Here is a 12,551-nt window from a genome sequence, read left to right as displayed (position 1 = left end):
TATTTTTATTTATTTATTCATTTGTCCAATACACAAATACATAGGAAGAAAAATAGGCACGTAGTACTGTAATATATATAAGGGTAAAGTGAACTTAGAGGAGAGGATACAGTATATGAAAGAAAGAAAATATATATGATAGGTGAGAGAAAGGAAAGACAATTGGACAAGGGACGAAAGGCACACCAGTGCACTTATGTACGCCCCTTACTGGCCTCTTAGGTACCTGGAGAAGTCAATCGTGGAGAGTCTAAGGGAGAAATGTTGGGGGTTAGGGGTTGACACAATTGAGTCCGGCAATGGGTTCCACGCTTCGATAACTCGATTGTTGAAATCATATTTTTTACAGTCAAGTTTGGAGCGGTTCGTATTAAGTTTGAATCTGTTGCGTGCTCTTGTGTTGTTGCGGTTGAAGCTGAAGTAGTCATTGAGCAGTAGGACGTTGCAGCATATGATCTTGTGGGCAATACTCAAATCTTGTTTTAGGCGCCGTAGTTCTAGGCTTTCTAGGCCCAGGATTGTTAGTCTATTTTCGTAGGATATTCTGTTTTGAGTGGAGGAGTGAAGGGCTCTTCTGGTGAAATATCTTTGGATATTTTCAAGGTTTCCACTATCCCCCCCCCCTCAACCCAGCCTGTTTTCTGCATTTATGCTTCAAGGCAATCTTGAAAACAATTTAAGTTGGATTAAGCATTAGCTTAGTGCTTTCCTTTTGAAGCAATGGTGGGTCAATATGCAGAAGCTGGTTTTTCGGCTCTCGTTGCAGCTAGAGCTGTGGCAGTGATAAAAATTGCCAAGTGGGCTGTTTTGCACTCCTGAGGTTGCTGGTGGAAATATAATCATTCAAGACAATCAATAAAAGTCTACTTCCTTTTGACATTTAATTTAAAAAAAAAACCCCAAAGCTGTTCCAGTTTTTGGAGCAGAGAAGACACTGCTTATGCTCAAATCATCACGAAAATGATTTTAATTTTCTCTTTCTTATGTAAAAAAAATATATATCCTGCGCTTTGCAGAAGCTCAACCCAGTTTAAAAAATTGTTTTACGACTTTTGAAATTGCCTCTCCACCCCCCTTTTTTTCTGTTATTCCTAGTATTCCTGCAAAGGTGGGGAAAGGTGAACAAAGATCTAGAAGAAAAATAAAAATATTTCCTCCCTCTTTTCTCCATTACAATTCTGTAAGGTGGGATTTGCATCAGATCAAGCATTATTTAGCAAGGGGGGGGAAAGCAGTTAAAATGTTCTGCACAAGCTTAGCCGTGCCCCTTACATGAAGATTTGGGAATTAAACTGGCAGATAATCCGGAAAGCCTTTCATTAAAAAAAATAAACCTCGAGTGACATATCCCTCCCTTTAAAAAAAAATCTCATTAATTCACTCTCCCCCCCCGTTTCTCGCCTTTAAAAACTACACTTTCCATCTACCCCGGGACTTCCCATGAGCCTTTTCAAGCGCCCACGAGGAGATAGGCGCGTGACAAAAGACATATTTTGTTTTTAGTTGTCCCCGACGAGACTTATACAGAATTATCGATTTTTGAAAAATAATAATGATTATAATTGGGTTTTTTTTTTAAAAAAAATGTTGGAATGAAGGAAATGAGAAGGCCCGGGGAAAATGGCTTCCCGTTCCTATGGAAACGAGGCCCACATGCTCTCAGTTCGCCCCGCCCAAAACTCCATTCAAACAAGAAAGCGGCCTGGAGATGAGGAAGAGAAGGAAGGCGGGGAACGATTAGACTCGCTTTCCCGACGGGCTCCGCGGCGCCGGGCCGGAAGCTGCTTCTCGGGCGGGGCTTTAAAGCGGAAGGGCCAAGGCGAGGCGGGGCTGCAGTTCCTTTCGGGCCTCGCCAGTCTCGCAGTGCCAGTCTAAGCCGCCGCCGTGCTTGAGGAGGCGACCGAGCCGCGCCTGCCGCCTAAGCCCGGACCGCCGAAGAGCACCGCCGCCTCCTCCTCCTCTTCTCCTCCCTTCTTTTCGTTGCCTCAACCGCCCGGCGCCATGGTAAGACCCGCCGCTCTGCCCCCCCCTTTTCTCCACACATCCTCCCCACCCCACGTTAGGCCGCCATCTTGTCTCCCGGCCGCCATTTTGTGGGGGCTTCCTGAGGGAGGCGGCGAGGGGGAGGCCGTCGTGCGCCCCCTTTGAGGCGGGGGGGTCCCTATTCTGGCTTTTCTGAGGGGTTTCTCATTCGTTTCATTCTCTCATCAAGCCCCCCCCCCGGACATTCCCTTTGTATTCCCCTTTTTTCTCTTCTTTCTCTACCCTTACCCCCCTCTTAAAGCTGCTTCTCTTAATTTGTGTAGTGGAGGGTCTCCTTTCTTTCACCACCACCCCTCACCCTGAAGGGTCGCTGTGCCCCTCCATTATCTTCCTCAGTGCCTTTTCTCTCCCAGTTTGGGGGGTGTCTCCCGAATATGGGGGGGACAGTGCTCCCCCCACTGCCTGTGTGTGGAGGGTCGCCTTTCTTACACACATCCCTGCTTGTCAGGGGGCTGCCCCCCCAATTATCTTCCTCAAGCCTTTTCTCCCACTTTTGGGGGGTGTTTTCCGAATATGAGGGGACATGTGTGCCCCCCCCCCCATCGGTTCTCCCAATTTCTCTGTGTGGAAGGTCTCCTTTCTTTCAACCCCCCCCCTTGCACGTCAGGGGGCTGAAGGGTCTCTGTGCCCTCCCCCCATTATCTTCCTCAATGCCTTTTCTCTCCCAATTTTGGGGGGGGTCTCTCCCAAATATGAGGGGACATATGTGCCCCCCCCACTATTTCTCCCAATTTTTGTGTGTGGAGGGTCACATTTATTTCAACGCAAGGAAGTGGGGTGGTGGTCGTATAGGCGTATCCCCGTAGCCGTTGTACATCTTCCCTTCCTCATCTTGAGTTCCTTTTCTCTTCAACCTGTCAGGATCTGTTTCTCCCAATTTGGAGGGTGGGTGGGTTTCTTTCCCTTCCCCCAAATGTCAGGAGGTATGCGAGTCCTCTGCCCCCCCCCCCTAGAAGAAATGATTCCCCAAGCTCCCTGTAACGCCTTCCTAGCAATGAGGACCAAAGAGCAAAGCGGAGTGCTTTCTCATCCTCCCTTTGGGGGGGGGAGTTCCTCCTAAACCTGAAAGCTTCCCCCCCATATCATATTTCCTGGCCCAAAGCTACCCTCTTTTCACCCTTTTTTTGGGGGGGGGGCATCTTCTCTTTCTCTCCCCCAGCCACCATCCTCCCAAAAAATTAGGAAAGACTGAACTCAGCTGTACCTCTCTTAGGGACTTCATTCCCCCCCTTCCATTTTGAAATGGGGAGGAAGGGGTCTGCTATTCCCCTCTTCCACATTTCTCTGTCTTATTTTGTCTGGTTTTGTCCTAAGCTAACTAGCTTTTGGGCAATCTGGTGGCTTTTGGGGCGTATGTATATATTCATACAGGCACCTACTGCAAAGTGCTGGGGTTATTTTCCACTCCCTTCCCCGAGATTCACTGGCCTCCCCCCCAAAATGGCTGGAAGACAAGGGACTCCTTATCTCCGGCCACGCATGGCTGAGAAAACGATGGCCCTTGTGCTGTCTTTGCGCGTCTGCGCCTCTTAAAAGGGCTGTGCGCCGTACAATGGGAGCAGGAGGGGAACATGAGCTGCTGCGGAGAGGGAGGGGATGATGGGAACTGTAGGCCCCGGTCACAATTGAGGGAGGACACAGCCTTCCACTGTGTGATGTGAGTTGTGGGAGTCCCTCCCTCAGATCTCTGACGGGGATCACAGTTCACAAGTCCATATATGGGAAGAGACAAGAAATACAGAATAGCCCTCTGTGTTTGTGAGCATGCTTAGGAGAACAAAGAGTATGGAATTACCCATGTACCTATGCTATTGTTTCAAGGAGCCGCCTACATTTGGGGGGTGGCAGCCCTCATTCTCTCCCTCCCCACATTTCATTCTGCACCTTCACCTCTCTCCCTTTCTCCCCAGTCCCTACCTGCCAAAAGACCCCCTTAGGGTTGTCTCTCCTGATGGGGTTCCCGGCCTTTCCCTTTGCTTGATTTCCCCCCCCCCCATTTTCTGCTCCACCCTTTCAGTGCTCCCTCGCTTTCCATCTCCCCCTTGCTTCTGGGTCGACTAAAGGTTGGATTAGAAGACCTCCAAAGTGCCTTCCAACCCATGGTCGGTGAATCCCTCCCCCCCTTGCTTCCAACTCTGCAGACCAGAATTCTTTCCCTCTGAAACCTTTTCTTCCATTTCGGAACATTTGCAGCCGCCAGTTTGCCAGCCTCCCCGCCCCCCTCTCTGCGGCAGGGCGCCACTTCCCTTTCTGCTGCAGCCCGAGCACCATCTGTCCAGCTTTGGGCAACCTGCTCTTTTCAGCTTGTACTTTTTTCCCCCTCCCCAACAAGCTCCGATATAACAAGCTAGGATTTCCTCCCAGGGAAATCTGGAAGAGGGGATTGCCAGAGGCATTTCTTGGTTCCCTTCTTTTCTCTCTCTCTCTGTGAGCTGATGCCACGCCTAGCTCTCCTGCCTTCAGTCAGAGCAGAGTTTGCCTCTGGATGGGAAAGAGCTGCCTCTTCGGCCGGTGTCCTTCCGAAAGGCTTGCTTTTAATGAAACGGTGCAGCCGGCTTGAAGAAGGTGTCCCTTTCATCCTGCTGCTTTTTCTCAATAGACTCTTCAAAGTTTCCCTGGCCTCTGTAATCACGATTTTATGCCCCTCCGCCCCTGGGGTGGTGAGCTGCCGTGACATGCAATGCCGAAACACACAAACCCTAATTCCGGCTTCTTGGTTGCCACAATTGGCTGGGCTCCTGCCCCGATCCGACTTTAACACGTTGTGCGGACTTAGCCACCACTATCCTGAAATGGGTCATCCGCAGTCAGTCAAATCAGTTCCCTTTTCGCAGCCAGAGTTCGCACTCTCTGGTGGGAAGGAAGTGGCAGAGATGGGGCGGTGCAGCCTTTTGTGGCAATCCATTCCTTGACTTCCTATAACCCTTGGAAAGGGATCTTGGAGGTCTTCTGGTCCAACCTGCTCAAAATAGCTGTCAAATATCTTTTCATAAAAACCTCCACCCACAATCTCTGGAGACAAACCTGATGAATTTCCTTCCTGTCAGGAAATTTCTCCTTAGTCTAAGTTTGACAAGAGTTGGAAGGGACCTTATAGGTCATCTAGTCCAACCCCTGCTTTTCTGCCTTGCTTAGTTTCCGTCCCTTGCTTCTTGGTCCTGCCTTCAGGTGCTTTGGAGAATAGGTGGAAACCCCCCCCCCTTCTTTGTGGCAACCCTCCCCAAATATCAGAATATTGTGCAAAATAGGATAGAGCATTTGAAGAGCATCCGGGCTACTAGTTTGTTAGCTGTGCTTTCTAGTTTAGCCCATTATGTGAATCTGGTGATGGGTAAAACTTCGCATGTGCCTGGAATCTCCTTCCTTACCTGTCGTAATCTTGTACCTGTGGTCACCTACTTGGGATGACAATTAAGGCTAGAATTCCCATTGTTAGAAGCGAAATATGGTTTATTACGTCTGATTTTACAACCTTTTTCCTGCCGTGGTGGTGAAGTGAATCACTGCAGGTGTTCAAGGGAACACTGCTTCCCCCATTGCTTGTCGGAAACTGGCTGGGACTGTCACAAATGCTAATCATCTGACAGCCCCCCTCCCATGTCACAGACGCCGTTTGCCAAGGGGGCCTGAGTTTTGGTCACATGGCTTGTGGGGATGCTGCTGCACTTGTATAAAAACTTTGGCTTTTGTAGTTCGCTTTTTTCCGTGCCATTGTGAACAAATGCTTAGAAGTCGAGGGCTGCCTAGCCAGGGAATTCTGGGAGTTGAAGTCCACCCATTGCCCAGTTGAGAAGCAGCACTGGTGCATTCACTCCAGGTAGTCCAGGACCAGAGTGAAAAGGTGTAAAAAGGGATTTAGGACACGACGGTTGCAGCATCCCCATGGTCCTGTGATTTACACTGGGATGCTTGCCACCTGATTCGCCTTTATGACAGTTGTGGGCGGGGTCACGGGATCCCCTTTTTGTAACGTCCTTTACCTGCAAAGTCAAGGGTGAGCTAGGTGAGCTGACTAATTCGATCACCTGCAGTGATTCACAGCAGATGTGGGAAGGAGAGCTGTAAAGGGGGCGGGGCTCATTTCATAAAAGGCTCACTGGGCAGCATAAATTGTGATCGTAAGTTGTGGACTTCCTGTATTGTGTCAACCTCCTTGCCCCCCCCCCCAAGTTACTGAGTGTTTCTCTCTCCTTGGTCCCCCCCCCCCCCCAGGCCTCTGGGGTCACCGTCTGTGACAAAGTCATCCAGGTGTTCAACGACATGAAGGTGCGCAAACACGCCCCCCAGGAGGAGCAGAAGAAGCGCAAGAAGGCCGTCATCTTCTGCCTGAGCGAGGACAAGAAGAAGATCATCCTGGAGGCCGGCAAGGAGATCCTGGTGGGCGACCTGGGAGACACCGTCGATGACCCCTACCTGCACTTCGTCGCCATGCTGCCCCCCAGCGACTGCCGCTACGCCCTCTATGACGCCACCTATGAAACCAAGGAGAGCAAAAAGGAAGATTTAGTCTTCCTCTTCTGGTGAGGCTCCCTTCCCTCCTCCTTCCTTGTCTCTTCCTTCTCTTCTTTCTCGCTCTGTTCCTCCTCACTTCTTCCCTCTTTCTCCTTCTTTGTCTTTCTCCTTCCTTTCTCCTTTGTTCTTCCTTCTGTCCTTCCTTCCTTCCTTCCTTCGATTACATCAAGCTGTACCTCTTTCCTTCTTTCCGTCCTTCCTTGCTGTCTGTCATCTCCCTTCCTCCTCGTTTCTTTTTCCTTGCTTGCTTGCTCTCTTTCTCCTCCCTTCCTCTTTCTCCTTCTTTGCTTTCTCCTCCCTCGTTCTTTGTCCTTCTTTCCTCCTCCCTTCTTCCTTCCTTTCTGTATGGTTATACACCCACTCTCCCTTTCAAACACCCTTTTCTCTGTGGCCAAAGGCTGAATACTGAACAGGGAAAGCTTCTTTCTGCCCTATTCCGCTCATTCAACCAAGTCTTGCTTTTAGAGGCATGAGTTGGACTAGAAGATCTCCCAAGGTCCCTTCCAACTCTGTTATTCTGAGTTGCCTAGGCTGCTCCCTTATGGGGGGGGGGAGAGGATGAGGACTGGCGCCTTATCACCAGCCTCTTGTCTGAATTGGCAGCTTCATCCTTCCGTAACCAAAGCTGGTTGGCTGTGTGCCATTAAGGAGGCGATTTAGCTCCCATCACCATGTGGGGTGGGATACGGCCCCTCCCAGATGGGCGCAAAGAGCTGGGTGTGGGTGAGATTGAGCTTTCCTCCCCACCTTTAAAATTAAAAAGCACCGTGGGAAGACAAGCCCCTTATCCCGCCCGATCTCCTCTCCCGGCCAACCTCCGTAGCTGGGGAATAGACTTCTAGACGGCTGCTTCGCTCCCAGTGTGTTAAGCTGGGGCGAGAAAACAATAATTAACTTGGGATGATCTGTATAATTGAGGACTTGGAAACACAGAGTGTCTGGGGCTGGGCTGGCTTGCAGCTCCTCGGCCATCGTAGTAGGGGGCCTTCTGAAAAGAGTGTGCAGGGGAGGGTCTAAACCCCGGGGTCTCCAATCTTGACAGCTTGGATTTCAAGATGCCTGAGGAATTCTGGGAGTTGAAGTCCACGAGTGTTAAAAATGGCTAAGGTTGGAGGCCCCACATCTTTCTGTCCTCTAGTCTTTCGATTGAATTTTAAAAGTGCACCTCCTGTCAACCTCTTTGACCGCAGTTACGAGGCCTTGTCTGATGATGGGGAAGCTTTTTGGCTCCTTCGCGTGTTACATCCCCCAAGCAGCAAGACTCAAAGTGCTGGGTTAATGGGAGGTGCAGGGTTCGTGTGAAGCGCTCCTCCTCCTCCTCCTGAGAATGCCCCGCCCCCCATTTGAGCCGTGGGGGTGCAGTGGTTGTAGTGCAGCATTGCAGGCTAATTCTCCCGACTACCGATTGCCAGATTCCTGACCAGCTCAAGGTTGACTCAGCCTTCTGTCCTTCTGAGGATGGTAAAATAAGGACCCAGATTGTTCGAGGCTGACTCTAAACGGTGTAAAGAGGGCGGTAAAGCGGTATATAAGTCTTAAGTGCTATTTCCCTTCTTTCCCCCCTCCATTTTTCTTCCTTCATTCATTCATTCCTTCTCTCCTTCTCTCCCTCCCTCCCTCCCCTCCCTGTGGTTAGAATGCAATATTGCAAGTAAATTGCCTATTGCCAGGAGTTTGATCCTGACTGGCTCCAAATTGACTCAACCTTCTGTCCTCCCGAGGTCGGTAAAATTGGAGATCCAGATTGTTGGGGTCTGACTCTGTAAACTGCTTAGGAGAAGTCTGTAAAGCACTGTGAAGTGACCCATAAGTTTTACATTTCTGTTTGGGGGAATTTATTAACGAATGACCTCTTCCACGTTGGCTTCCTTTTGGAAAAAGCTGCTTCTTCCATAGCATCAACACAAGTCCCCTCGTAGGGTAGTTTAAAACACTTTAATAAATGAAAATAAATGGCAGAGTGGTGGGGGTGGGGAGGCCGTCCCTGGGTTGTGTGAAAGCTGCTTTCTCTCTCCCCTGCAGGGCGCCCGAGAGTGCTCCTTTGAAGAGCAAGATGATCTACGCCAGCTCTAAGGATGCCCTCAAGAAGAAATTTCCAGGTGAGAGCCGGCAGGTGGGAGAAAATCCCCATTGGCTGGAGGGAGGCCCTGACACCAGCGGTTAGAAACGGGAAGCAAGTGGAATGAAATTACAGGCAGTCCCTGAATCACAACAGTTCATTTAATGACCGTTAATGAAAAGCGGCGGTTTATCACCCTTATATAACATTTGCAACCCCTTGGTCACCTGGATCAAAATTGGAACCCTTGGCAACTGAGCCAAGGGGGGGGGGGGAGTGTCATGCAATCCCCTTTTGCGATCTTCGGACAGGCCAAACCAACGGGGAAGCCAGGTTCACTTAACGATGGGGGTTATTAACAAATGCTAAGGGTTCCCTTTACAACAGCGACAAGACAAGTCGTAAAATAGGGCAGAGCTCGCTTAGCAAACGTTCCACTTCAGTGGCATAAATTTGGGCCTCGTAAGTCGAGGACTACCTGTGATATCTCAAATTGGGCCGATTCCTCTGGACTTTTAAGACCCACTAATTTTAGAAAAGGCTCTGGGAGGTTTTGACAACTGACGAAATGTCTAATTCTGAATTTAGCCGTCTTCCCAAAACCTGAGGGATCTTTTAAGTATCCAAATCATTCGAGCCGCCTTATTTCCCTCCCCACCCCCTGTTGAATTGCTACTGCAATGGTTATAAGTCCTCGACTTATAACCATTCACTTGTTTGAAATGGCAGCAGCATTTGAAAGGAAGTCACTAAGCGCCAGTCCTCGCACCCTGCGCGGTCGTGCGATCACCACAATTCAGCCACTTGGCACCCACCCCCCCGGCGTGTACTTATTTACAGCCGTCGCATGGGTCTCAAGGCTATGGCGATCAATATGCGTGGCTTAATGACAAAAAACTCGAGTGGGTGGAAGCCAGATTCACTTAGCAACCGGGCAATTCACTTTTGCAACCATGGATGGTTAACCAATTGTGGCAAGAATCATAAAATCGGGCACGGCACAATTATAGCAGCGGGCTTGCTTAATGGTGGAAAATCCTGGTCCCCAGTGTCGTAAGTCGAGGACCAGCTGTTCAGCCAGTTTGGATCTTTCTGACACCCCAGCCCCCATTCATTCATCCATTCAACTTCTATGCTGCCCAATACCAAAGGGTCTCAGGAGATGCTGGGAGTTTAACATTGGAAATGATTTAGGATTATCTCCTGTTCTCGCTGGAAGTTCTGGGGTACAGTTGTCTCCCCTTCTTTCTAGTGCAAACTTTGGTGCTCGGAGGAGAAAGCGGGATAGGTTTTCCTACCTAAGCAGGGGGGTGGGCTAGAAGACCTCTGAAGCCCCATCCAACTCTGTTATTATATAAGCCACTTCAAAATAATTTGCTTTCCTAGCTTTTAAATTTGCTTTTTCTGCAGCCAGGATTCTGTTCTCTGGGTGGGGATGGGGTGGGGGCGGGGGGGAAGGAGGTCAACAGCCAGTGAGGAGATAATGGTATTTATAATATAAAATCTAAGAGTATAAGAGCCAAGGTGGTGCAGTGGTTAGAGTGATAACTGCTAGCTGTTGTTCAGCAGTTCAAATCTCACCACCGGCTCAAGGTTGACTCAGCCTTCTGTCCTTCCGAGGTGGGTAAAATGAGGCCCCAGATTGTTGGGGGCAACAGGCTGATTCTGTAAACCCCTTAGAGAGGGCTGTAAAAGCACTGTGAAGCTGTATAGAAGTCTAAATGCTATTACTATAAGGCAGACCTAGGTATTTTATGGCCCTCGGGTTGTCTCTGTCCAGCCCTGATTGACTTACATGGTTCACAGGTAGTGCTCGACTTATGACAATTGAGCCTAACATTTCTGTTGCTAAGTAGTGAAGGATTTGTTAAGTGGGTTTGCCCCCCCTCCCCCCGCTTTTCCAACCTCTCTTGCTCCACTTAAGTGAATCGCCGCCATTGTTAACATTAGCAACCCCACTTGTCAGATGCCAGGCGTCTTAATTTTGATCACAGGGATGCTACAACGGACATAAAGTATTTTAAAAAGAAATTGTTCACTGCTCACTTCTTAAAACTGCCGTTCTAACTTTGAATGATCACTCAATGAACGGACGTAGGCTTGGCTACCTGTACTTTTTAGTTTTTAATAAAAATACTTTTTTTTTACTTTTTAGTTTTTAATAAAAATACTTTTTTGTAAGGCATTTCTATGACCCCAGCCTAGATGTAACTCTTCTGGTCTGGTCTGTGTAGGTGGCTTTTTATTACAAAGGACACTGCAATTTATTTTTTTTATAATTTAGTCTGTGTGCACCCGGGCGTGCCTACCCATTTCTCAGCCGTCTCGGTATGGCGCTCTGCCACAGTCCCAATTTCTCCGGTGGGCCCCTTGCGAAAATAAATTGCCTGTCCCTGGTATCCTGCCTTGAGCAGGGGGGGGGGTGGACTAGAAGACCTCCGAGGTCCCTTCCATCATCATCATTTAATGGCCCTATAATCCCTTACATGAGGTAGAGCCTGGGCTACTGAATACATCTAGCAGAGTGTTCAATGGCCGGATGCCCTTCCTGTCGCCAGTGAGGAGTTTTGTCTCATTGTGTCTCGAGAGAGAAATTTATTTATTTATTGGATTTGTACAGTACCCCATCAAATCTTACCTCTCCTTCCTCTCTCTCTCTTCCCCCCCCCCACCAGGGATCAAGCACGAGTGGCAAGCAAACGGCCTAGAAGACATTAAAGACCGCCAGAGTCTAGCGGAAAAGCTGGGAGGCAGCTGCGTCATCAGCTTGGAGGGCAAGCCCGTGTGAGAGCCCCTCCTCCCGTTCCCGGGTCCCCTGTCGTGCCAGTGACTCTGGAGCTTCCATGTTAATGGCCCCATGCTACTGTTGGGGGTGGGGTGGGGTTGTGGGGGGTCCTTTTCTCAGTTCCATTCCAATTATTTCCTTTTTTTTGGTTTTGTTTTCCCTGCCTTCTCATCTTCCCTCGCCTGGTGCTCTCTCTCTCTTTTTTTCTCCCATCTCAGCAGTTGGCCTGCAGCCTGCTGCTCAAATTTGCCAAACGTGCTACAGCTTATTTCTTTCCCTCACCCCCTCCTCCACTCCTCCCCAGCCCCTTTGCCTCCTTCCTTGCTTCCTTCTCTTTCTTTCTCTCTCTCTCTTCCCCACCCGTCCTCAAACCCTCGAGGTGACATTCCTAAAAGGAGGGGTCTCCATTCCTCAGCCCTCCTCCTTGGTTTTCTTTTGGTCCACCTGCTTCCTCCAAATTCTCCTCTTTCAAGGGGGGGTGGCGGTAAGCAGCCAATGGTTGGGATCGACGGGGACCCTAATTTCCACAGAATTAAGTCAGTTTTCCAGTTTGTACAAAAAAGGAAAAAGGGGTTTTTTTGTTCTTTTTTTTTTTACTAAAAAAAATGGGTCTGCGTGTTTTTCCTCTGAGAAAGTGTGGAATGGCAACTGTGCTCCCTCCCCCCTCCCTGTGATTATTTCCTCTCCCTCCTCCTCCTCCTCCTCTTAGCTGCCATAGTAGCTTTGTGCTTGTCTGTAGTACCGTGTACAAATAAAATATTGTGGAAAACCAGTTGCACCCATCTCTACGTTGGGGGTGGAATTAACAAACTTTTATGGAAGCAGCACCACCAAGAACATGAATTGAGTAATAAAAAAATAATAATAATTCTAACTATTGACGTCTGGCCTGGTTTTATTCGCTTTGGGGGGCGGGGGGAGAGGCTGATGTTCAAAATCTGGGACACATCTCTTTGTTGAACAACTTGCCGCTCAGGGTTGAACGGTGGCGTCGTTGGGGCTCTGCGAACTTGTTCGTTTCCTTGGCGGACGTTTCGTGACCCAACTAGGGAATATAATCAGTGGGATACTAAATGGGAGTTGGGTTTGTTGCAAATTCCCCCCTTTTTGCACCGATGGTGTTCCCTAGTTCATATCTGGGTGTGAGCAGGA

General features: G+C 49.2%; 1 protein-coding gene across 1 annotated transcript; it reads left to right on the top strand.

The window, feature by feature from the left end:
• The first annotated feature begins 1,718 nt into the window (after window positions 1–1,718).
• CFL1 (cofilin 1) lies at window positions 1,719–12,273 on the top strand. The gene is made up of 4 exons (XM_070766336.1): window positions 1,719–2,004; window positions 6,256–6,563; window positions 8,578–8,654; window positions 11,290–12,273. The coding sequence occupies exons 1-4, from the start codon at window positions 2,002–2,004 to the stop codon at window positions 11,400–11,402; spliced, it is 501 nt and encodes a 166-aa protein (XP_070622437.1). The 5' UTR covers window positions 1,719–2,001; the 3' UTR covers window positions 11,403–12,273.
• Window positions 12,274–12,551: the final 278 nt, after the last annotated feature.

This window comes from Erythrolamprus reginae, chromosome 13 (assembly GCF_031021105.1).
Source record: "Erythrolamprus reginae isolate rEryReg1 chromosome 13, rEryReg1.hap1, whole genome shotgun sequence".
NCBI lineage: Eukaryota > Metazoa > Chordata > Lepidosauria > Squamata > Dipsadidae > Erythrolamprus > Erythrolamprus reginae.
This window is presented reverse-complemented; position numbering and strand designations above follow the sequence as displayed.